The following is a 23472-nucleotide window of genomic DNA, read 5'->3' as shown; positions in this document are numbered from 1 at the left end:
ATCAAATAATTTTTTTAATTATATTGACTATTAAAATATATTATTTAAAAAATTAAAAATAAAATTTATATTTTTAATCTTATTTAATTATTATAAATAAATATACATTATCTTATATGAAGATAATTTAATTTATTAAAAAGTAAATTTTATTTATTATTAGAACAATGAATTGAATAAAGTTATTAAAAATTAATAGTATTATTTAATTAGTAGTTATTTTACAAATAAAAAATTAATAAACTTAAATAATTATATTTAATTAATAAATGGCTGATTGAGAGAAAATATTTCATAAGGGCATCTTAATTCAAACAACATCCTTATGTTAGATTTATTTGAAATTTCATCAAACTTAATATATAGGAATTGATTTTAGTTATAATAAATATATATAATTGAACTTCTAAATTTAAATTTTAATCCATTTCAAAAAAAATAAATTTTAATATTTTATTAAATTAAACATATAAAATATAAAATTGAATTGAATATTATAAGATGAGAAATTCAAGGAAACAAACTCGCAGTGAAATTTATTATCGGATCCTTTATAATATAATTTCTGAAATTTAATAAAATTTATATTTTATTTTTTATTTTCTTATAAGATATAATTTTAATATATGATATATTATTTTATAAATAAAATAGTTGTTATGCTTTCTCTATGTTTGATGCCGCTCATCTTAAAGTTTTTATTATTGATCCATTGTTCTGGGTGGTTAACCCTCAATTGGGACCCTTTAATGGAAAAGGAATACACTTTCTTTTTACTTTATGAATAAATATTATTAAAAGAGAATTTAAAAAAACTTAACAGAATCATCAAACTCTCCGTTACACCTATTTTAAGATTAATGATTAATCATGGTAAGTGAAAATAAACTCTCTTTAATTTTTTTATTTAATTTATGAGAATTAAATTACCAACATTGATTTGTAATTTATAAAAAATTGGACATCCATTTCTTCTGTTAGAATGAGTTATCCATTTTTTTCTGTTAGAGTGAGTTAGGTTCAATTTTTATTTTCATAATACGATATAAAGTTTCTTTATTTTTATTTTTAGTCTTATTTAATAAATAAATTAATATTGAATATTCAGCTTATTAAATTTTATAAATTCGGCTCCATTTACAAGTCTATGAATTGATTTGTGCCAGCATGTATATGTATACTTGTAATGCAAATATTCTCAATGCTCTTTGCATCGATCTGAAAAATTCTGTCATTATTCACATATCAGCTACAATACTCTTATTTTTATGATATTGATTTTTCAATTTTTTAAATCTAACAAAATTTCTATTCAAATTAAATTATTAGTAAAATATAAGATCTTTTTATACAATAATAATAATAATAATAATTTTTTATTTAATTAAAAAATTTTTTCACTTAAAAGAATTTATAAATTATAAATTTCATATATATTTTATTTAAAATTAAAAAAATATAAAAATTCAATTCAATTTATTTCAACTTCAACTATAATCTAATTTCTATATTATAAAAAATTTAATAATATTATGTCCAATAACTTGAGGGAGATCAATCATTAGACAAAGAAGTGATCAACGTGAATCAGCACTTGTCAGTACAACCATCCTTCCATTTAACGCAGGCCCATTCTGGAAGTAGGTTGGAAACTTGGAAATCATTGCTAACTTTTTTTTTTTTTTTTTAAATATATATGTAGAGAAAAAATAAATTTAACATGATATAAAATATACATAACGAAATATTTTCTTTTTATAATTAGGTGTTGGAATAATAACCATTATCTGCGTCTCATTTATTTTATTTAAAAAAAAATCAAATTTTAGTATTTCCAATTAATAATAAACTTATCTTATTATTGATGGGATAGGGCTCAAACTCAATTTATTTTCTTCACATTTTTTAAATTTATTAAAGCTTCTTTAAGTGTTTAAAATAAAAACTTTAATCAATATAATCATCTTCCATCAAGCTAAATTTAGAAATTTTTATTAATTATTACATATTATAATAATAAACTTTATTTAGATTTTATAATCCCCCGTAAATTCAATGCACAAATGTATGAGTTCTATATAATTTTATATAGAGAAATCGTATATTTGTGTCTTAAAACTTATGGTAGATGAAATTTGGATAAATATTATCTTTTATTACAATATTTTTCAAAAGGCATGAATTTTTCATTCTACGCCTTGGTTTTAAGAAGATAAGAGTCAACAGCTTTGTTGAAGTTAGCCAAAAGTTCCAAGTACTTGTGAGGAGGTGGGATGTGGTCGTCTTTTTTCTCATACTCCAAAGTCCATTTTGCCAAGCTAACTTCATCCATTGTTGTGACCTCAAGGCTTGCCTTGTAACTCTTATAGTAATTTAGTACATCTCCTTCAAGAAAATTGAAGGTGATGCTCCTAGTTTTCTCATCTATGGCCTCAATCCTCTCCTTGATTTTCTCACAGTTCCCTGATACAAATATCAAATATATATTCACTCAATTTTCATAAAACAATCGGAATTTACGTAATAAAATAAAATAAATATGATAAGTCTATAATATATTAAATATACACTTTAAAAGTATTGTGATAAAAATAGATAATTAATATATCAAGTTTTTACAAGAAACTCAATGATATTGAAATAATTTATAGAATCATAAAATTTTAAATTTGAATTTCACCCATTGTATTAAAAAAAATTTATTAGTTAGTTTTATTAATTGATTTATTAATTTTTAAAAATATATTTTAAAATATATAATATTTTAAAAAATTCATTAATTAATACATTTTATTAATTTTAATTATTAATTATTTTATTATTTAATTTAATATAAAAATATTCATTAATAAATTTTTCAATTTTATAAAAATAACTACTCATTAGTCATTTATATTGAGTGTTTTAATTTTTTTCTGAAATATTTAATAATTAAAATTAATAAAATAATTAATTAATTATTTTTTAAAATATAAAAACATATTAATATATTTCAAAATTAAAAAATTAATTAGTAAATTTATTTATACAATAAAAATTAAATGATTCTATTAAAAAAGAAAATCTTACCAGCAACGTAAGTCCACTGCCTGACGGAGCCAATGGTCCCCCAATCACCTTGAATAGTTTGTATGTCGTTTATAATTTCAGGGCAGATCTTTGGTAAGAGATATGTTTTGCTCCTCAAAATCTCAAAAAACTTGTCACTAGAGGATTTGATCTGTGTTTTGACTTCCATCTTTTCGATTTTAGCCATATCGAAGCAACTAATTCACACACACAGCAATCAAAAGCTAATTAATTAAGGATGCAATGAAAATGTCTGAATCTTTGCCTCGTTATATAGGAAGAAAAGGAATCTTGGCCTGCACTGTAGGACCAACTCCAATTCCATACGGGTGGATAACAACTCAAAATTATATTATTCGAAAAAAAAACATTTTATTTTATAAAACTAAATATTTTAATCTTTAAAATTACATTTTATTATTAAGTATTTTTTTTCTTTCAATTATATAAGAAAATTCTTGAAAAAATTAGTGTATTAGCAATTAGCTATTGATATACAATGGTTGTTTCGCCAAGAGATGGCCATGCGCCCAGTCTGGAATCGGATTCAATTTATTTTTTGAATTGAATCAGAATTCATTCGATTTAAAATGGTTTAACATAATTTTAATTTTTAATGATTTTAATTAGATTTTAAAGTGGTTATAATATTTCTTTATGGTTTTATTTTGATTTTAATTAAATTTAAATTATAAATAAATAATTCAATTTCAATTTAAAAAAAATTAAAAATAAAAAACTTAAATATAATATAAAAAAATAAATATAAGTCTCAAATATTATTAATATATATTTTTTGTTAAATAAATAAATTGTAAAATATATTTATTTACATGATATAAAAAATAAAATATTATACATATAATATAAATATAAAATAACATTATATTTAAATGTAAATAATATTTTTTATAAATTAAAAATAAATTTAGACTTAATTATTTAATAATTTAATTTGCTTATACATTAATTTTAAATCACACAATTTTTTAAAATAATTTATTTAAAAAATAAAAATTAAATTAAAATCAAATTGAATTATCCGTTCAAACTGGCTAATTCCAGTCAAAAATGCAGAATCATAACCCGTTTTCTTAATTTAAAGTTCTGATTTAATTTAGAAATTGAAACAAATTCATCAGTCTAATTCTAAATTTAAACTATTCGATTGAGTTCAATTCACCGTCTAAACCGAACAGAAATTATGTCTAGTTTTACCATCACCTTCACAGTTTATTTTTTATATTTTTAAGGATGATAATATTTATTGTTTTTTAATATTTTTATTTTAAAATTATAATTTAATGAATGAGATATTTCTTTATTAATTATATTAAATACAATTTAAATTTATATAATTAATATTTTGAGTAACTTCATGCCTATTTAAATCAAATTAGTTTTTTATTTCTTAAATAATGATTAATTAAGTTATAAATAAAGTATCTAATTTCACAAAATTAAAAATTTTTTTATTTTTCTTTCTGAAAATATAATATTTTTTAAAATTATTAATAATAAATTATCCATATACAACAGTGACATCATTTTCTTTTTTCTACTTTCATATTCAAAAGGAATAAAATTAAAGTAATGAAAGTGTTGGAATCGGAGTGGGATGGTCCAGGAAGAGCATCAACAATGGGATAAAGATTTTATTCTTAAAATCGCTCCCCCTCCTCTCAATCTTTTTATTCTTCTTGTCGTTTTGCCTTTCAGACAAATTTAAAGCCTTCTATTTTCTCTCCGAAACCCTTCAAAAAATCGCCCCTAACAAACTTTTGCACGTATTATTCATTTTTTATTTTTAATATTCTTTGTGGGCAGTTGTTGTGTTGAATATCACATTAATTAATATAAAATAAAAATTATATCCCATTTATAAGAATTTTGAATACACCTCTCTTAAATTAATTTTTAAAATGAATTAAATTTAAATCTAAATTAAATATAACATTAAAATTTTCTCTTTTAATATTAAATCTATTTTTTAATTTTAAATCTTTCATAAATATTTTGAAGCTTTAATTTTAAATCTTTCATAAATATTTTACGCTTCAAAAATGTTAATTATTTAGTTTTAGAAACAGTATGTATTATTCCTATATTAATCTGAAAAAAGAGTAACAAGCTGCTCACGAAAGCATTGAATATTGCTTTCCCCTTAAGCTAATTTTTAAAAATAAGATAGGCTCAACTTATTTTCTTTATTATAATAACTACACACAGGGCTCCACAATCAATCATGAAAACATATTTCTAATCCAGAATTGCATTTTTCTTCTGTGGTCCATTGACATCGATTTCTAATTTTTGTATGTTTATTTATTCATGAGCCATAATCAAATAATTATTGTTCACCAATTAACCACAGATACTGATAATCTCAAAAAAAAAAAAAAAAAGAAAAATCATCATGAGAAGGACCTTGTGATCTTTTGGTGGGTTGATGCACGTTGCTTACCTGTATTTGCCAAGTCCCCCTTGGATGTATATACCCTTTATTTATTTGTGTAGAGAAATCAAAATAAATAAAAGAGAAGAAATGAAGAAAAAAAATATTTTAATTAATATTGTTTAAATAGATTATTAAGCTTGAAAATAAAATTATTATACAATAATTATAACAAATTCGAAATTTATTAGAAGCACAAAATCTACATCCATGAAAACGGAACCCACAAACATAATACATATTGAGCAAACTTACTGAACACATCTTTTAATTATTAAACATACTTATTCAAGGCAAGCACATTGATTATTTAATTAATTAGGGCTAGGCCTTGAGAAGATGATTCTCGATATACTGAAACACCTTGGTACCAAATTCCAAGTAAGAATGTGGATCAGCCGAATCCTCCTTTGCTTTCTCATAATCAATTATCATTTTCATGAAGCTGGTTTCTTCATTTTTTGCAGTTACTTGAACGGTCACCTTCATGTTCTTGTAAAGCTTCAACACTTCTCCATCCACAATCTTAAAGGTGATAGATTTGTTCTCCTCGTCTATTTTCTCCACCTTCTCCTTCAGACTCAGAACGTTACCATCTACATATATATAATGTTTCACATGAACAACAATTTTTTTTTTTTTAGAAAAAGAAAGAGAGAAAAGAAAGACAAGATTTGAATTACCTATGGTATAATTCCAGTGCTTGATGGAGCCTGGAGTCTCCCAGTTGCCTTCATGAATCTCAGCTTTGTGCACTATGTCAGGCGCGATGTTGGGAAGTTGGTGCATTTGGCCTTTAAATATGCCGAAGGCCTTATCGGCGGATACTTTGACCTCTACTTCAGTCTCTAGCTTGCCTGATAAGGCCATTTTAGAGAAAAGATCAACTCACCACCTGTAATTTTACTTGGCAAATGTGGGTTGGGATAGAATGCTCCTCTCTTCAATCTTAAATAGGAAAAATTGCATAATTTTTTATATTATATATTAGATCACGTATAATTTATTAAAAAAAAGACTATATAATCACAAATTTCATCTATAACTATACTGTAATAGTAAATTTTTAATTTTCTTTAAATATATAATAGTAAGTATCATTTTAGCTTTATTTTATTTTCTCTTGTTTAATATTTTTTATTTTTACGAATATTTTAAATAGTCCATTAGTTATTATTGTATATTGTTATTAAATATATTTGGGTCCGCCCTTGATTTTATTAATTATCAGAAAGTCAATTATAAGATCTATGAAATCTGATTAGGTTAGGGTATCTCCCTACACAATAATTCATCTCTAAATCATCCTATTTCTAGAAAAATTTTATATATCACCCATCAAATTTTAGAATTGACCCTTATTATCATATAAAAACGAAGGCCTTCAATCAAGTTCACATACTTTTCCGTGTATGAATTACTTTCAATTAAAATTCAGTACGAAATCAAAAATTGATAGTTATCCTAATTAAAATTAATAGATATTAAATTGAATACGACACGATTAAAAAATATATTTAATGCATCATCCGATATTGATGTGACTTTTATATATTAATTACTTGATTTCTTCGATAAATTAGAATGGAGATAATATTTTTATTATAATGTATGCATATATATTCAATTTGGTGGAAGTTGAACCATCAAAAATATATACGGTTTGTGTATCCTAAGAAAAATAAAAATATATTCGAACGTTGAATTGGATCAAGACTTAGCTGAAGCCTAAAAAGTTATAAGTTGAATTGGGCTTGGCTCAAACCTATTTGATCACTTATTAGCCTTAGGTCTATTTTTGGGTAAATGGAGCAGACCACAATCGAGTTTATAAAATGATGGGATAAAATAAAAAAAAAATTGTGTTATTTGTATTTTAATAAATATATTTTAAATTATAAAAATTAATTAATATATCTTAAATTAAAGACTTAAATTTATTTATTTATATTTTACCCTTAAATTTAATCGTTAACTTATATTTATATTTTATAAATATTATGATAACATTAATTCTAATAAATTAAGAATCATCATTTTTCAGTTTAAAAAAATTAATTATATTTACTTTGACTAGACCAAAAGTCATGAATAAATTTATTATACAATATATAAAATATAGTCATAAATTAAATTTACTTTACTATTTTTAATTAATTAGAATGATGGTTGACTTTTAACTCTTTTAAAATAAATATAATAATTATAATTAATTTTTAAATAATGAGAATTATAATTCTTTACTAATAGTGTTATTAATATAATACTTATAACCGATAATTATATAAAAAATAATACTTATCGATATAAAAAATTTAAAATTTAAAAAATAAGTTATTGACAGTTAGAGATATAAAATGATGAGTAAATCAAATTAAAATTAAAAATTAAATAAATCAAAAATTAATTTAGATATATTCATTAAAAAAAATTATATATTAGAATATTAATATTGTTAGAGGATATAATTGTTAAAATTAATAAAAATTATGATTTTTTTACTATTATATATTTAATTTATATTAAAATATTAATTTTTAGTGCTAATGATATAGCATTTTCATTAAATCTAAAAGTTAAATTTAACAATATAAATAAATTTAAGTGATTAGTTTAAAATATATTAATTAATTTTTATAGTATGGTGTATATCCATAAAAATATGAATAATTTATTATATTTTATTATTATTCTTTAAATGAATTATTTAAATAAAAAAATATTAAATTCAGAATTTAAAATATAAATAAGTGAATTTCTCTATTTTAAAATTAAATAGAATTTATCTTTATATTTTGAATTTATGGCACACTAAATATATATAAACAAGAATTACCATTAAATAATAGATGATTCGTAAAGGAATTTGAAAACTTTTACGATGATTGATTGAACAAAATTTAATTATAATAAATAAAATTAACTAGTATATCGGTAATCGGTTGCCTACGTTGAGTAAATAGAATAGTGTTCTCCTCTTAACAATCAATGTGTTAAGTTGGGAAATATATTTAGCTTACGATCTCTACTTATCTGATTTTTTAGCTAAAAAATAGTCTTTGGATAGAAAATATTGATCACATCAATCCAAAAGTCGAACAACAAGGATAAATAAAGTGCATATAGAGAAGACAACGTACGATTGATGATACACAAACCAATTATTCACTTTATCTTTAAAAGAAGGAGCACAACAGAAATCGACGACACATTATTCAATAGAGGAAGAAATAACAGGAAATCAAGGATATATATAATTTTTTAAAAATACTTTGACAGAAGATTAGGATATTAACAAGTTAAGAAAAAGCTGCAATAGGAGCTCTTCACTTTATTTCAGAACATTAACGTTAACAGTACTACAAACATGAATGCAAATATCCCACGGCAATCTCACATCACGGAAACCAAACTTGGGTTTTATTTTAACATCACACTAGCTAATGGCCAATTTTAAAAGACAACATATAGGATGAGCACAGCACGTGGTACATGATCTCCATTATGCCAGCACAAGGCCTGCATCTATATCCTTAGTCACACCAACAATAAAATCCAAATATATATGAGGAGTTGGGACGCTTTCGTTGAGTTTCTCATATTCAATCACCGTTTTTGCCAAGCTCCCTTGGCCCTTGGGCATAACATGCCACATCCCATTATATACCTTGTAAAGTTTGAAAACGTCACCGTCTAGACCAATCAGTTTCACTATCTTCTTCTCTTCATCAATTTCGACTTTCTCTTTGAACACTTCAGGTCTTCCTTCTGCAGTTTTAACATTATCAATACATTAATCTATTGTTTCTTCTTTTGTTAAAAAGAAAAAAAGTTAGTGCATGGCTTACCAATGGTGTAGTCCCAGACCTTGATGGAACCAGAAGTCTCCCAGTCACCTTCATGGACTCGAACTCCTTGTATGTTGGAGGGAGTATGATTGGGAATCTGGTGGCCTTGACTCTTCCAGAGTTTGAGGAATTGGTCAGGAGTGCACTTGAGTTCTACTACAGTCTCAAGCTGACCCTTTAGATTAGAAGCCATGGTTTTGTTTAGTTATTATTATAATCAGATGTAAGACTACAAGACCTACGCTTCTATTTATAGAGGGATGGTGGTGTGGCTTCACATGAGCACAGCCACAGTAGTCATTTTCAGTTGGAGAAAAATCCATTGCTCAGAAAGTAACCCTTCAAGTGGGATTAATTAATAAATCACGTGATCACGTTTGAATATGTTTTTTGCATGCAACGTTTGACGTGTTTTCCATATTCGTGGAGACACTCGTAATTAATTTTTCTTTCGGTGATAATAGACAGTTGCGATTAGAAAAATCATACAGTGAAAATGTCCTATTATGTAAAATACTTACATAATACAAAAAATAAATAGGATATTTGTGTAAAAATGATTATATTTTTTTATAAAAAAAACTCTATTAGTTAATTATTATATTTTTAAGATTCATTAATTTATTTATAGATTTTAATTATTTATTTATTTTATATTTATCAATTTCTTATATTATATTATATAGATAATTTTACGCGCTATATAATTTCCAGTTGTAGGTGTGATTAAGGCCCCATAAATTCGCTATGGGCACATTCTTCTTCCTTAGTTTTATAATGCAATCAAGAGAAAAAATCAGTATCACTACTGTTTTCACAGTGAATAAGATCCGAGTCTGACTCATCTCTGGACCCATTTTCCCCTTCTTGCACATGTCGAAATCCGACTCTCATTAGGAATCAACGAACCGAATTGAGTCGAATTTTAAAGGGTTTAAATTTATTAAAACTTTTTCGAATTTAAAGCGAATTCGAATTTTATTCATTTTAAATTCAAACCGAGTATTAAAAAATTTAAATTAGACAGAGTCGAATTTTTATCAAATTTAATTCGTCCCAAATAATTTAAGCAGTGTAAATAAATTTTAGTTTAAAACTAATAAATTTAGAATTAAAATAATTTTAATTAAATAAATATATTTATAAATTAGTTCATAAACTTATAAAAATAAATTTTTAAATTTTAATAATCTAAATATATGCAAGTTTAATAGTGTAATTAAGCTGTATAAAGCTAAATTTTAAAAAATTTAGATTTGGTTCATGAAAATATATATAAAGTTTGAATTTATTTCTCTTATAATAATAATATCAGTTCACTTAACAAGATTATTAACGGACCTATTTATGAGTTTATTCATGAATTCAAAAATGAGTCGAACTCACGATTCTTAGCGAAACGAATACTGTAGAGCTCAAATTTGACTCGTTTACCAAATGAGTTTAAAAATTAAGTTCGAACTTAATTCGTTTAGAAATCGAGTCAAACTCAATAAGTTTTTATCGAATCGAATATCGAGTAGTTCACGAACAATTTAGTTCATTTACTACAGCCCTGCAAATTATTTCCTTAAAAGAACATAATATTTCCTTAAAAGAACATAATATTTAAAGCTGACAGTTGATCGATAACAATCTCTTTATTAATCATTTCCCACTCAAATGAAGAGGACAAAGGCTTAGTTGGGGCTCATGCAAAATTATTAAGGTTCGGAGAAAGTCATATCAATAGGATAAGGTGTTGTAACTCCTCAAATAAGGTACAATATATAAATATATATATGATTAATAAACAATCAATGTATTTATTAATACATAATTTATAATTATATTTATTATTAAAATTATAAAAATAAATAAATAAAATATATAATAAAATTTTAAAATTAAATAAGAGCAATATAATAATTTATTTAGTCAAATCATTTTATAAATGAAAAGTTAATTCCCTAACATTTATTTTTTAACTTAAAGTTAAACTTATAAACTCAAAAAAATTATAAATAAATTTTCATTTTATTTTTAGAAATTATGAGATAGTTTAGCAGTTAAAACAAACGCACCTTAATTTAATTGGTAAAAAAAAATATAGCGTTGAATCTGAAAATACCAAAACTATAAATGATAAAACAAAAAAGTAAGGTTAATCATATAAACAGAAATGCTATATTTTTTATTGGATCCTTTGTTTAATATAATTTATTATTAAAATTAATAAATTTATTTTTAATTATGTTAAATAGGAATATATTATCCAGAAAATAAGGTTTTGGTTTAGGCCATTCAAAAGTTTAATTGAAATATTGTATCTCATTGCAATGGTCGATATATGATTATGATCATCTTCCAAAAAACTAAATGAAAAGTAAACAAAAATATTTTTATATAAAAATAAACAATAATTGAGTGATTTATTTTGATTCTTTCAATTAAAAATATTTTCAGCTTTTTTTCCTGTACAGATGATTCAGTAAAACCATATCTACAAAGTGATTTTAAATCAACCAACTTATAATTAAGTCATCAAGTCTGGAGGTAAAATTTATTTTAAAGAGTTAATCACTATATTAGCAAAATAATTGGCATATTAACAAGCAATCTATTGAAAGGAGAAATATATGAAAAGAAGAATTGATGAGTTAAATAGCATACCACACGAAAGAAAAGATTGAGAATACCGAAGAACTTCATATACTGAATCTGATTTACATTCAATGAACTGAAAGTTATGGAGCTAAATACCCTCTAATAAGGCACAAGCCTCTCGTACAATGGCTTCCCAATGCAATGCACCATTAACAAGGCGTCTAATAGCTTAATTTCACTCAATATTCCTTATTTTATATTTCCTTTGCACACGGAATTACTTATTTTATCTGAAATTTATAATAATATATATATATATATATATTCAAAAAAAGCGTCCTTAAGTTTTACAAGTATTCACGAAATGTTATGGGCTTTTTTAAAAAATAAATTTATTATTATTATTATTATCATAAATTTTCTATTAATATGATAAATTGGGTAGTGAATGTCCATTAATAATAGAGAATTCAAGTACAAGCCCAGTTCTGAAACAAATCAAACCTACTGCGGATACAATTCGGCCCATCCACTTAAATCTTAATTAATATACCTGTAAATATATAATAATTTCAACATTGATTATACTAGAATTTATGTAGATCAATTTTAAAAAATATATATAACAACAAGACCTTATCAAGCAAAAATAAATGTATGGTTTTGAAAATTAAAGACGAATAATTTTTCAAGTGAAAATAGTTGATAATTTAGTTAATGAAAATAAATCAATAGCGCTGCAAAATATCAATGAATAATAAAAGTATTCTAAAACAATTACTAAAGGTGGCAAACAATTTTCCACTGAATTTATATAGTAAAAGAAGATTTTGTTTATATATATATATACTTCTTATTTTAATAATTGATAGTATATTTATTTTTGAAGTCTTAGCTTAAATATAAATTTTAGCTACAATCCACTTAGCAGAAATTGATGTTAAATTTAAAGATAATAATATATGTTTATTTGTTATATATGGTAAATAAGATTACTAAAATTAATAGGAATTTTTTTTGCTCACATAATATTTTTATTATATTAAAATGAATTACTTAATAGAGGATACTTTTTTCTTCACTTATGTAATTTTTTCTCACATTTTTATTCACTTCCCGAAGTAACTTTTTCTAGTAAATTTTAATTTATTTTCTTTTTTTATTTTTATATAAATTATAAATAGGAGCAATTATCCCATTATATATTATATAAAATTATATTTTAAATTTAAATTAAACCTAACTCATTCTAAAAGTAATCTAAAATTTTTATAAAAATACATTATTTCTATTACAAATTGATATAACACACTCCTCGTACTCTAAAATACAATATTGATAACAAATCGATATAACACACTCCTCATACTCTAAAATACAATATTGATAGAAATGATATCATGTTAAATTTACTTTAAATTTAATTCACTTTTAAAATTTTCATGAATTAGTGTTTAAAACTTTTATAAGATACCCATTAGAAATTCAATGGATACTTTTCGTAATAATTAAGTGTAATTTAAATGAGGTATATAAATAAGATATATAATTTAGTAACATTGCTCTACCAATTATTAAGCTTTTTATGATTCATCAGTATTTTTTTTATAATTATTACCACGAGACTAAAAATTAATTTAGTTTTAATTATAATCAAATTATCTCTTTTTTATAATTATCACCACGCGACTAAAAATTAATTTAGTTTCACTTATAATCAGATTGTCTCTTGCTTGCCTATAAATTCAGCAACGGTTTAAAAAATTGACTTATTCAAAAATTTCCATTCAATATTTAAGTTCTAAAAATTAATTTACACGTAATTTTACTCTCCACTTAAATCTCATTAAATTAAATATACCAAAAACAAATCTCATTAAATTAAATATACCAAAAACCTGAAAAAAAAAACAGCACAAGTGAAAAAAGTTAATTAATGAATTAATTATGATTAACTATGCCAATTTAATGAATTAATTAGTTAACTAATCCTAGAGTATATTGAATAATAAACAATCTACAAAATAATTTTAGATTTTGTCTTATAGTTTCAACCAAAAAAGTAAATCAGTCTCAAAAAGAAAGAGTAAACAATAGACTAAATAACAGGAAATTAAGGAGCAGAACCTAGAGTTCTCCATTTATTTAGTAGTTCACACCACTATATATTACAATATTGATAACTTTTACTCAACATCATCTCATATCACTCTTGTAGATCTTTATTATATATTAATTTTTAGAGATACTTTCATCAACGTCCGTAGTGATTTTAATAATAAAATCCAGATAAATATCAGGAGTAGGAACATTCTCATTCAGCTTCTCATATTCAATAATCACTTTTGCTAAACTCCCTTCATCTTTAGGTGTGAGTTGCCAGATTAAATTAAATACCTTGTAACTTTTGAACACATCACCTTCCAGACCAATGCCAGTTAATGTTTTCTTCTCATCGTCCACTATGATCTTATCTTTGAAAACCTCAGATCTTCCCGCTGTTTATGGTTTAATTAGTTTATCAAAACTCATTGATCTCAAAATCAAGTGAAAAAAAAAAGAGATGTCGTTACCTATAGTGTACTTCCAGATCTTGATGGAGCCAGATTTTACCCAGTCACCTTCATGAACATGAACTCCTTGAATATTGATGGGAGTATGATTGGGAACCTGATGAGCTTGACTCTTCCAGACACTCAAGAATTTATCAGGACTTGACTTGAGTTCCACAACAGTCTCCAAGTTGCCCTTGAGAGCCATGGTTTGCTAGTATATGCAAATGCTCTAACTTAGATATGGAAATGACTCTCCCTATATTACAATATGGCTAACAATTTCTTTGCTGAGGCAAGTTTATAATTTTTTGAGGGTTAGATTTCAATGACACATGATTCACATGTGGATGTATCGCAACTCATGATAATGTATTTTTTTTATTATTATTATTTATTAACCTTTATATAGGTAAAGAGTTTTCTATTTAAAGAAATTATTCAATTATCACCTTATCCAATTAAGGTGGGGCACCCAATGAATGACAAATCACTATATCATTTAAAATTAATTGCAAAATCCTTGTTTCAAATTTACTGATTACAAAATTCAATATAAAAAATTCGATCGTTGAGGTAAATTTTACATTTTAATTATTTTTTTAATATTTTTATAATTTTATATATTAAAATTTTTTTTTATTATAAATAGTTTTTTTTTATTGTCTTAATTTTTTAATTTTTAAAAAATTTTAATAATATTTTTAATTTTTAATCTATTTTTTTATTATATCGTCGTAACTAAATGATATTGATTAAAATTTATGACAGAATCTAAATAGTTGTTTATTAGTCCAAGTATTATACTAAATATTGAACCCATCTCCAATAACGACTAAGAATGGATCAAAGGGGCGAAAAGCAAAGTTCCTCGGCAATCTCATTCTCGTTTAACGATTCAAGGACTAGATATATCTTCAGCCGGTATTGGAAGTGTCCCTCACGATACTAACTCTGTGAACTCTCGGATCTTAGTAACCAAAAGCAAGCCAACAACTTTTGCTATCAGAGCTTCTCCTACCACTTAGAAAAAGGATATGCAAGGAGGAGAAAATAGCTAAGCGTGAACTAGTCGTGTGACTTCAGAAGCAAGACGCCCAAATCTAAATGAGTGTCTCGCTTGAAAGTTTTAACCAGCAGGCATATCAAAAACCAAATAAAAATACACAACCACAAGAAAACAGTAAATTTAAAACAAAAATCCTCAATCTCTTTTAGATCTATTCTTAAAAAGAAATTAAAAGAAAATAAAAAAACAAAGAAACTACTCTGAAGTAGGGGAGGGAGATCCACACTCCAGAAAGAAAGGAGGAGTTCTCCTCTGTTCGGACGGAGCAAATGGAAGCCAATGAACGACAGTGAAAGAGAGACAAAACTAGCAGTGATTTTAGTTGTCATTAACTGTTTTATCAGCGGTTAGATATTAGCGATTAATAAGTAGTTATTTATATAGCGATTCAAAGTAGAAGCGTCTAATATAAAATAAATAGTGGATTAGCTGTTAAATATAAAATGACAATAAAGGAGATGAATGAATATTATCAAGTATTTATATAAATAGCAAACTAACCTAAATCAATATTTTTTCAATAAATTAATAATAAAAAACATAAATTATTCTTAAATTGATAAATTAATTATATCTTTTAACATGCCACAAATAATCAATAATATTATTGCAAATATAAAAGGTCTGTTTATATAGTGAAAATTAATAATAAGGATAGTTTATGTATTAAAATTTAAACTTGTAAATTTATAAAAAATAAAAGTATACTAAGTGTAAAAAAGAATATAAATAGTGGTTATTAGCTAAAAATTAAAGAGGATAGTTTTTCAATATCTACTAAGTTAACCATCACATATTATTATAAAAAATAACTATTAAATAATAAATAATAAAAATTAATACTTTTATTTGATTTAAACACTAAATACTATCATTAAATACCATTTATCAACCAATGTGAAAATTAGAGAGAGGTTAATTAATGCAAAGCATCATATTAATTATATCTTTGTGAGATTTTTGTTAGGTAAAGTGTGTAATCTTTCACTCTCATTCTTGTCTACAACTTGAGGCGCATCCCAAAAAAAAAATGGTTTTTGTGTGTTCTGCAAGGAGTGCATTATTTGAGATTTATCATATTTAAATGATATTCACCTTTTAAATAAATTTTAAATTTTAAATATCAAAAATAATAATTATAATAAAAATAAACCTCAATTATTTATTATAAATTTAGTAAATAAAATTATTTTAATATGATAACCCACCAATTGTATTCTTTTTTTTTTTCTTTTATAAACAAAAGATGTAATCAAAATACTCAGGTTAACTGTTCTAAAACACCTTATCCAAAGCTAAAGATGCTAAAAACTCAATGATTGTACCCTTTATTATTAAAATACGATTTTTCACTTCGATGAATATTAGAATTAGTAAAAAAAAAATTGTGGAAACATAAATTTTACTATTATAAAATTAATATATAATTAACAATATAAGTAATTATTACTAATTATATATAAAGAAATATGATAAAAATAAAAGTTATAGATATTAATAAAAAAAATTTAATAATAATATTTATTGTTGGCAATAATAATTTTTTTAACAGCAAATATAATTTTATTATAAAATATTTATAATTTTATAGTAATAACATGTAACAATCATATATTATTGCTATAAAATTTTAGTAGTGAATTTTATATTTTTAGTAAAAAAATTTTGTTGTTAATTTTAATATTTCTTGTAATGCTTTTTTTTTTTTTTGTGTCAAAAAACCAGTTGTATTAAAGCCCAAGAAGCAATGAGGAAACATACATAACTTGGATCATTATGTTACAAAGGAAATTATCGTCCCAATTAACCTTAGAACCTAATCTATGAGCTCTTATATTACAGTTTCGTTTAATAAATTGAAACTAGCAACCAGCAAAACATGCAGCTAAAGATTTAATATCTTACACAATTCCTGCAATATCCTGTTGATTTACTCTTCCAAGCAAAGTATTCATGAGTGATTTAGAATCACCTTCCACTATAATGTGACTAAACTGTTTAGTTTTAGCTAAAAATATGACTTCTTTACTCGCTAAAATTTCAAGAATTAAAGGATCAAGTATACTTGGAATATGTTTACTTTGCCAACCAAGAGGAATACAGTCATAATTTTTATCCAGTGTAGCAATAGTTCCATACTCTCTCTTATTATTTATGGCTGCATCAAAATTAATCTTAACAAAATCCCTCTTAGGAGGGCACCAGGCAGATGAATCAGATGGTACAAATTCTGAATTCAAGTAAAAATTATCCTCTTGAGTTTTAAGAAAGTCATGTAAGTGATGTTTGGCAGAGAGAAGCACTTCTAGAAAGGGAAGGGAAGGTTGGTGGAAGTCTTTTTTTGGACTTAAGTATTCTAATTCTTATTTTAATGCTAATAAACAATTGATGTGCTACTAAATAATTTTAAAAGTGTTTGTGTGAGCTTATAAGCCTCTAATTTAAATAAATTGAATTGCTTCGATTTCAAAGATGAAAAGTGTCAAGATTGAAAGTATACTACAACAAATAGACCAAAATATAATTTTTTATTTTATGCACTGTGAATTTCAATTAATTAATTGTATTGACTGCAAGTTCATATTTTAAATTCTAAAACTTATAAATATAATCAATTTTTAAGAAATTATTTTTGGGATTAGAATGAAATTTGACATATGGAGCTTTTTTAAAGATATTCTTCTATCAAATAAGAGATTTCAAATTATAGGTTACAATAATTTAAGTAGAATAAAAATTTGAAGTTCGTAACTTAAGTTTTTGCTCCATAACTCTTTGAGGGACCAAAATGAAATTTTATAAATGGAGTGCTTTTGAAATTATTTTTCAGCGAGGTAAAAGATTTTAAAATTTAAGTTACAAGAATTCAAACGAATTGAAAATCAGAATTTTATAGCCTAAGTTATGATTTTTTAAAAATTTAATAAAAGATTTTGTGTCTCCTAAAGTGAACTTTAGGCGGTAGAGGGAAAGAGAAGTAGAGACAAAAATTTTAATATTGGGCCACCGAAAGTGGGGACTTTAGGGTGCCGAAAGTCTGTTCTCAAGATTTTTGTTTTCACCTGTTTTGCTGCGAACTTTAACTTTAGCCTGTTGAAATTGAGTTTTGCTGAACACGAAATAACGATTATTTCAATACATAAACAATTTATTTGCATTTAATGCATTGCCAACGGTCATATTTAGATTAGAATTATAAATATAATGTGTTTTTCATCTGGAAAAAGTTACAACAACTACTTAAGTACATATTTATTGAGATTTAAGCTTTTTATACTTTTTTTCTCTTTAAACCTTGAGCCATAATATTAATTTCTTGAAAGATAAATTTGAATTATAATTTATTTGTGTTTTGAGATTGAGTGAAAGTTGTTGAGTAGATTTATTATATTGGGTGTGATTTTGAGCAAATGATTGCTCTTGTGAGAAAAAAAGATTGTAAAGAGTAAGAGTTTTATTTTAGAATTATAAGAGATGTTAATTTCCACACAAAAAAAAATTGATAGTAGAGTTGAACTCTGAAAAAGGGTCTTGAAGAGCTCAACGTAGGCTTGTGATAGCTGAACCTCTATGAATTCTTATGTTCATTATCACTCTTCCTTCCTTATTCCTTTTTAACTTGGTGTTTTTTAGTTTTAATTTTTTATAAACCCAATTTATCTCCCTCTTGGATTGTTTCAAGGGCCAACACCTTCATATTTCTATTCTTCCAGATTTTCCAAAGGAGGAAGACCATATAAGCTCTTGGATATTGAGCCGAGAATTCAAGCTAAGAACTATAGCTTGCCAATAGTCTAGCATTGTATTCCCTTGTAATAAAGAAGACCGAAGTCTAAAATCTGAATAAAGCAGCAGGACAGAAAAAGAAGACATGAATAAGAGTTGATAGCTCTACAAATAGTGCAATCAAGTGACACTTAGAGAAAATCTTTTATGCAGAAGAGCATTGCAAAAGCCTTTCTTTCAACGCTTTCCAAAGAAAAACGCTCAGTTTTGGGGTAGAGAAATCATCCAAATACTTTTCTAAACATCTTTAAGATTATAAACAAACGTTAGACCTGGACCTGCAGAGAAATTATTCTGAGAAACTTTATGTTGGAAGGAGAGGTGGTAACCCAATTTGATAGAACACTTGCCATCCTTAGAGAAGTGTCAATTCAACACATCCTTAGAAGGATTGAGGGGAATGAGAATGGCAAGGATATTAACAATTTCTTCTTCCTCTGAAACTCTTTTAAGGTGGGTATATATTATGTTGGTCCATGAGTTGGGATATAAGGTGAACATCAAGGTCAGTATCTTCTCTGATTTTGGGTGGCAAGGAAAAGAATCTAGGAATCCACTGGTCTTCTTTGCAGAAAATGTCATCTCCATTGTGAACTTACCAGCAAATTCCTTTGTTGAGAAGCTCTCTTTTGTAAATCAGGCTTTTCCATCCTCAAGAATTAAAACCTGACTGGGTACTAAGAAAATAGGAATTAGAAAAGTATATGCCTTTACAAAATGACGCAGCGTAATAGTATTCAAAAAGTAAACCTTAGATAGGTTTAAAGAAAAATATATAATTCTGAATAGAAAATAAGTTGTCCAATAAAAATATGTCGTTAGCCTAAAATAGATGTACAAAAAAATTCCAAAATATTGACAAAAAACTTTATAAGTCATTTTGAGGTCCTAAACAACATTTTCAACCCTTGTGACAGGTCATTATATAACCAAAGACACATAACAAATGTAGATCTCTAAACGAACTTTTTAAATTAGGGTCTTAATAATGATTCTTACACTTGTAGCAAAAGTCATGACCACAATATTTTTTACCGTTTAAAAATTGTGTTTAGACCGATCTGCTCAATCTAAATATTACGTACCATTTCACCCGTATCAAAAGATCTAACCATGAGGGAGGTTATTGGGTCGAAAAGGATATGTGATCCTCACTTCATCAATAAAGCTTGATTGAAGAATTCCAAGTGTCGAAAGCTCATCCTTTCTTAATTTTCACTTAGATACATAGATATATAGATATATATTAATAAAAAAATTATAATAAATATCATATTTAATCACGTTTTATTGGCTGAATGGACGTAAAAATTTTCATAATCTTATACTACACCATAATTTTGACCTATGAAAAAGTGAAGATAAAATAATTAAAATAAAGTGAAATATTATATATTATTAAAATTTTACATTAAAATAAAATTAATAAAGCTAAAATAAATTAGATGTAATAATATTAATTTGGACAATATATAACGTAAAACATAACTATAAAAAGCTAACTATAAATAAACAAAAGTAGAAAAAAAATAAAAACTTAAGAGTTTAAGATATCTACAAAACTTTTAAAGAAAATTACGTAATAGTAGTTTATTATTTATTATAAAAATTTTATCATAATTTTAAAAAAATATGTTAAATTGAAATTTAGAAATCTTTATCATGTATATTAAAATTGAGAGATAATTATAACATGAGGAACAATAAGCAAAATTTAGATATAAATTAATCTATAAATCAATAATAGTAAACTATAAAGATTTTAAAGATATTCGAATTGGAATTTAAATATTGATATGATATGAGAGAAATCAATTAAAATAATAATAATATTATTATTATTAGTTTATGTTTCTTTTGCATACTGAATCAATTATTTTATTTGAAATTTATAATAATTTAATAAATTTTTTATTTTTTATTTAAAAAAATATCTTTTTTATCTATGTATTCACAACACATGTATTTGTTTTTTAAAATAAATTTATTATTATAATATATTTTATATTAATATGATAAATTAATTGAATCGCATTAAATTACATGTACCGAGATATCATAGCAAAATGTTATAGCAGAAAGAGAACAGCAGCATATGTTAAATATGGGGAGAGCTTTGCTTTTTCAATTTAAGCTTTTCAAATTTTTCTGGTCATTCTCTCTGCTTCATGCAACTATTTTATAGAATAAATCACCGTTTCATATTTTTATAAATAATATAAAGAATTAATCTATCACAAATTAAAAAAAAAATTTTAGAAAGTCACGAATACATGTTTATATTTAAAATTTAAATTCTCTTCCTAAAAAATAATTTATTATTAATTATCTGGAACTGGAACGGGAGATTCACTCTCCAAATCGAAGAAAAGAGGAGTCCATTATAATATTTTTAAAATATAAATAAATGAATTTTATTATATATATATATATATAATTTATTTTAATATCTATTGGATGTATGGTGGATTTGATGAGATTTTTGTTAGGTGAAGTGTAACCTTTCACTCTCAAACTTGTGAACTTGATGCGCATCCTTTAAAAAAAAAATCTCTTGTTTTTTTGCAAGGCGCGCGTTATTTGAATTTATCATATTTAAATAATATTTACCTTTTAATTTTTTTTTTTTAAATAGGAGGTTGGGTGAGTCGAATCTTAAACCTCTCAGGTCTATCAGGATACACTTTCTACCAGGCTAAGTTTCGGAGTACAATATTTACCTTTTAATTAAATTTTAAATTTTAAATATCAAAAATAATAATTATAATAAAAATAAACCTAATTATTTATTATGAATTTAATAAATAAAATTATTTTAATACAATAACCCACCAATTGCATTTTTTTTTCTTTTAGAAATAAAAGATATTATCAAAATATTTAGGTCAACTGTTCTAAAACACCTGATCTAAAGCCAAAGACGCCGAAAACTCAATGATTGTACACTTTTTTATTAAAATACGATTTTTGCTGCAATAAATATTAAAAGTAGTGGCAAAAAAAAATTTATAGTCACATCAACTCTGTAATTGTAAATTAAGATTAATATATATGAATAATATAAATAATTGTTAATAATAATAATTAAAAAGATACAATAAAAATAAAAATATTAATATTAATAAAAAAATTTAACAACAATACTTATTATTAACAATAATTATTTTTTTAACAATAAATATAATTTTATTATAAAATATTTATAATTTTATAATAATAACGCATAATAATCATATAATACTATTATAATATGTCTATATATCATTTGACCTATGAAAAAGAGAAGATAAAATAATTAAAATAAAGTGAAATATTATATATTATTAAAATTTTACATTAAAATAAAATTAATAAAGATAAAATAAATTAGATGTAATAACATTTGGACAATAACGTAAAATACAACTATATTAATTAAGCTAACTATAAATAAATAAAAGTAGAAAAAAAATTAAAAATTTAGAGTTTAAGCTATCTATAAAACTTTTAAAGAAAATTATGTAATCATAATTTATTATAAAATTTTTTTATCATAATTTTAAAAAATATGTTAAATTGAAATTTAGAAATCTTTATTATGTATATTAAAATTGAGACATAATTATAATAAGCAAATATTTAAATATAAATTAATCTATAAATCAATAGTAGTAAGTTATAAAAATTTTAAGGATATTTGAATTGGAATTTAAATATTGTTATGATACGAATCGAAATCGATTAAAATAATAATAATGATAAATCTTTTTTTCCTCCTACTCCATGATCGATCATGATAGATCTGGTTTTCTTTCTGGTCCATCATGTGGATCCATCAAATAGATCTCTCAATATTCTATTTGATAAAAGGACCTGCAAAATAAGTAAAAATGGTCAGGGATCTACCGGGAATGCCCCGGTGGATACTCTCCGACGTTCAAGTCAGATTTTATGAATAAGAGTAGTATATTTAGGCAAGAGTTGCCGAGAGAAAATAAAAATGGAGTCCAAGAAGAAGAAAAGAAGTCGATGAAGAGGAGAAAGAGACCCCTCTTTTCCCCCTGTGATGTATATCTGCCTTTCTGTTACAATGCTAGCTGTCTCTGTCACTCAGCTCCATACGTACGA

The 23472-nt window shown here is 24.3% G+C and overlaps 3 protein-coding genes across 3 annotated transcripts; all 3 read right to left on the bottom strand.

Annotated features, from left to right (window-relative positions):
* Positions 1 to 1980: 1980 nt before the first annotated feature.
* Positions 1981 to 3302, bottom strand: LOC110602484 (MLP-like protein 28). Its single transcript, XM_021740017.2, has 2 exons — positions 3070 to 3302; positions 1981 to 2463 (listed from the first exon to the last, which is right to left on the bottom strand). Exons 1-2 carry the CDS (start codon positions 3254 to 3256, stop codon positions 2192 to 2194), a joined length of 459 nt encoding a protein of 152 aa, XP_021595709.1. The 5' UTR covers positions 3257 to 3302; the 3' UTR covers positions 1981 to 2191.
* A 2388-nt stretch (positions 3303 to 5690) lies between these two features.
* LOC110601004 (MLP-like protein 34) lies at positions 5691 to 9568 on the bottom strand (the record flags this gene model as incomplete). The annotated part of the gene is made up of 5 exons (XM_021737972.2): positions 5691 to 6120; positions 6208 to 6411; positions 8880 to 8883; positions 9033 to 9292; positions 9373 to 9568. Coding segments are annotated over 5 exons (936 nt in total), but the record flags the coding sequence as incomplete, so codon positions are not given.
* Positions 9569 to 14071: 4503 nt separating this feature from the next.
* LOC110602537 (MLP-like protein 43) lies at positions 14072 to 14797 on the bottom strand. Its single transcript, XM_021740079.2, has 2 exons — positions 14532 to 14797; positions 14072 to 14456 (listed from the first exon to the last, which is right to left on the bottom strand). The coding sequence occupies exons 1-2, from the start codon at positions 14716 to 14718 to the stop codon at positions 14191 to 14193; spliced, it is 453 nt and encodes a 150-aa protein (XP_021595771.1). The 5' UTR covers positions 14719 to 14797; the 3' UTR covers positions 14072 to 14190.
* Positions 14798 to 23472: the final 8675 nt, after the last annotated feature.

The sequence above is a fragment of the Manihot esculenta genome, chromosome 15 (genome assembly GCF_001659605.2).
Source record: "Manihot esculenta cultivar AM560-2 chromosome 15, M.esculenta_v8, whole genome shotgun sequence".
Classification (NCBI taxonomy): Eukaryota; Viridiplantae; Streptophyta; class Magnoliopsida; order Malpighiales; family Euphorbiaceae; genus Manihot; species Manihot esculenta.
This window is presented reverse-complemented; position numbering and strand designations above follow the sequence as displayed.

Coding starts and splice junctions, on each gene's coding strand:
- LOC110602484 (XM_021740017.2), bottom strand. CDS start 3,256: ATGGCTAAAATCGAAAAGATGGAAGTCAAAACACAGATCAAATCCTCT. Junction 2,464..3,069: donor GCAGTGGACTTACGTTGCTG/GTAAGATTTTCT, acceptor TATTTGTATCAG/GGAACTGTGAGAAAATCAAG.
- LOC110602537 (XM_021740079.2), bottom strand. CDS start 14,718: ATGGCTCTCAAGGGCAACTTGGAGACTGTTGTGGAACTCAAGTCAAGT. Junction 14,457..14,531: donor GATCTGGAAGTACACTATAG/GTAACGACATCT, acceptor AACCATAAACAG/CGGGAAGATCTGAGGTTTTC.